We start from the raw sequence: 1966 nt of genomic DNA on the forward strand, positions 1-1966 counted from the left end.
AGAGAGAGAGAGAGAGAGAGAGAGAGAGAGAGAGAGAGAAGATCCAATCAACACTGAAGGACACGAGTGTGTGGGCACCGCTTGGAATCAGCTAGAAATTATCCATTTAATTTTTGCAGAGAGAGAGAGAGAGAGAGAGAGAGAGAGAGAGAGAGAGAGAGAGAGAGAGACCTTTGGGAGACCTTTGGATAGTTGGCTCTGGCTCCGGGCTCTTACTGGCCCAGTCCCCATCTGTGGGCTCCTCTACTGAGTTGTCTCCCAGGTGCTGAGGAGAAGAGAGGTCGTTTAACGCAGGGCACAGACCTGGACCTCTGATTGTTGGGGTTGCTGGTGCCAACTGGTATAGTTGGACAGCAAGGAAAAGGCAGGATGGGGTCTGGCTTCTCTCTGAGCTCCAGACTCTGTGGAAGACCCTCAGGGGGAGATGGGGCTTTTCCTATGTCCCCTCTTTCTGGCTTGTCCTTTCCTATTCTGAAGCCATGGTGAAGATCTCTAATATACACATAACTGGCAGCCCCGTGTATTTCCTAGCTCCTCCTAGTTCCAGGACCCATGAGGTCCCTGTCACCACATAACACGGGAGCTGGACAGGGTGCTGGCTGTTATCTCCTTACTGTAGGATAGAAAGTCCTGGAAGATGGCCCAGCCTGGGTCTGCTGATCCCAGTATGAGCTGTCACTCAGGGTGTCATTGAATGCCTCCACTCCAGCTCAGTCACCAAGAGGACTCTGGGATCATGGACTGGCTTTGTGCCTCAGGTGGCCCTAGGTCTCCCATCCCTAATGCAAAACAGCCCTCTCCAGACAGGACTCAGTATAGGTGGGATTCTAGCTAGGTGGACCAGGCCCTGCTCAAATCATATAAATCCTAGGAATGCATCCAGGTGAAGCCTATGCCCTCAGAGAGGAGGACATGGTAAATCAGGAAGATCAGGAAGATCGTGCCCCTTCCTAGACCCCCAACAGACACTTCTTCCCTCGCCCCCTCTTCAAGCTACTTACCCCCACCATGGAGCATGGCCCCCATGATGGAGGGAAACCATGAGGTCTCACTGTTGCTGGCCTGGAAGTCACGCTGCAGATCAGTGAAGAAGACGCCGATGCAGGAAGGGAAGCTTACAGTGAGGCCCTGGGTCACCAGAGAGGCTATCAGGACGACATAGGCCCACCTGCCATCCGCTTGTTCAAGGGCCCGGGGCATTCTCAGCTACTGGTATTGCCACAGCCTTACTGGTACTTTGTGACCGCAGCCTGGAAGGGAAGAGAATGCCCCTTGTGGTTGGCGGGCTGCCAGCCCTCCTCTGGCCCACCTGCTGCTCTGCCTGGGTGACTGAAACTGCTTCTTCCTTATGCTCCAGCCCTAAGTATCAAGGAGGGGTACCGCCCCCTGGGAGGTGACAAGAAGCCTTCACAGTGGCCTTGGCATTTTTTACCCCACTTTCCAGGGACAGCTTGGCTGGAGGTGGCAGGGGTGGGGCAGGCAGTGACCAATGGTACAGGTAGGGCAACAGAATTCTCTCTAGTGATTGCATCACCTCATAAGAACCTTCTAAAGCACTTGATAACTGTTTCAGGAGGATCGGACCATGGGCCTGTAAAGTTCTGATGTCTCCTAAAGTGGATCTGTTTCCAAACTTCCATTATGAGCTGTCTGCATACCAGCACCAACTTTCCTCACACCAGGAAATCAACCTAAGTTTACCACGAGCCAGCAAGCTGGTGCAGAGGGCACACACACCAGCTCGGCAAGGGCAGCTGACCTGCAGACTTACAGAGAGAGCCCTTTGAAACCACCTTACAACACTCCTTTGACAAGGTGCTGAAGATCAAGAGTCGGGCTCCACGGCTGTGCTGAATCCTGTTGCCTGCAAGGGACTTTTTCTGAGCAACCCCACACACTTACACAGGTACGGATACAGGCACGGATACATATACACATATACAGTCCCACACTGGTATACAGACTC

General features: G+C 53.2%; 1 protein-coding gene across 2 annotated transcripts in view; it reads right to left on the reverse strand.

Moving 5' to 3' along the window:
- Slc16a5 (solute carrier family 16 member 5) overlaps positions 1 to 1404 on the reverse strand; it is a 10126-nt gene extending 8722 nt beyond the window's left edge. For both annotated transcript variants that reach the window (XM_028752899.1, XM_028752898.1), the window contains exon 1: positions 1002 to 1404. In XM_028752899.1, coding sequence (XP_028608732.1) covers positions 1002 to 1200 — 199 coding nt within the window. In that variant the 5' untranslated portion in view covers positions 1201 to 1404. The remainder of the gene's footprint in view (positions 1 to 1001) is intronic.
- Between the last annotated feature and the right edge of the window lie 562 nt (positions 1405 to 1966).

The sequence above is a fragment of the Grammomys surdaster genome, unplaced genomic scaffold, assembly GCF_004785775.1.
Source record: "Grammomys surdaster isolate TR1022 unplaced genomic scaffold, NIH_TR_1.0 125940, whole genome shotgun sequence".
NCBI classification, from domain to species: domain Eukaryota; kingdom Metazoa; phylum Chordata; class Mammalia; order Rodentia; family Muridae; genus Grammomys; species Grammomys surdaster.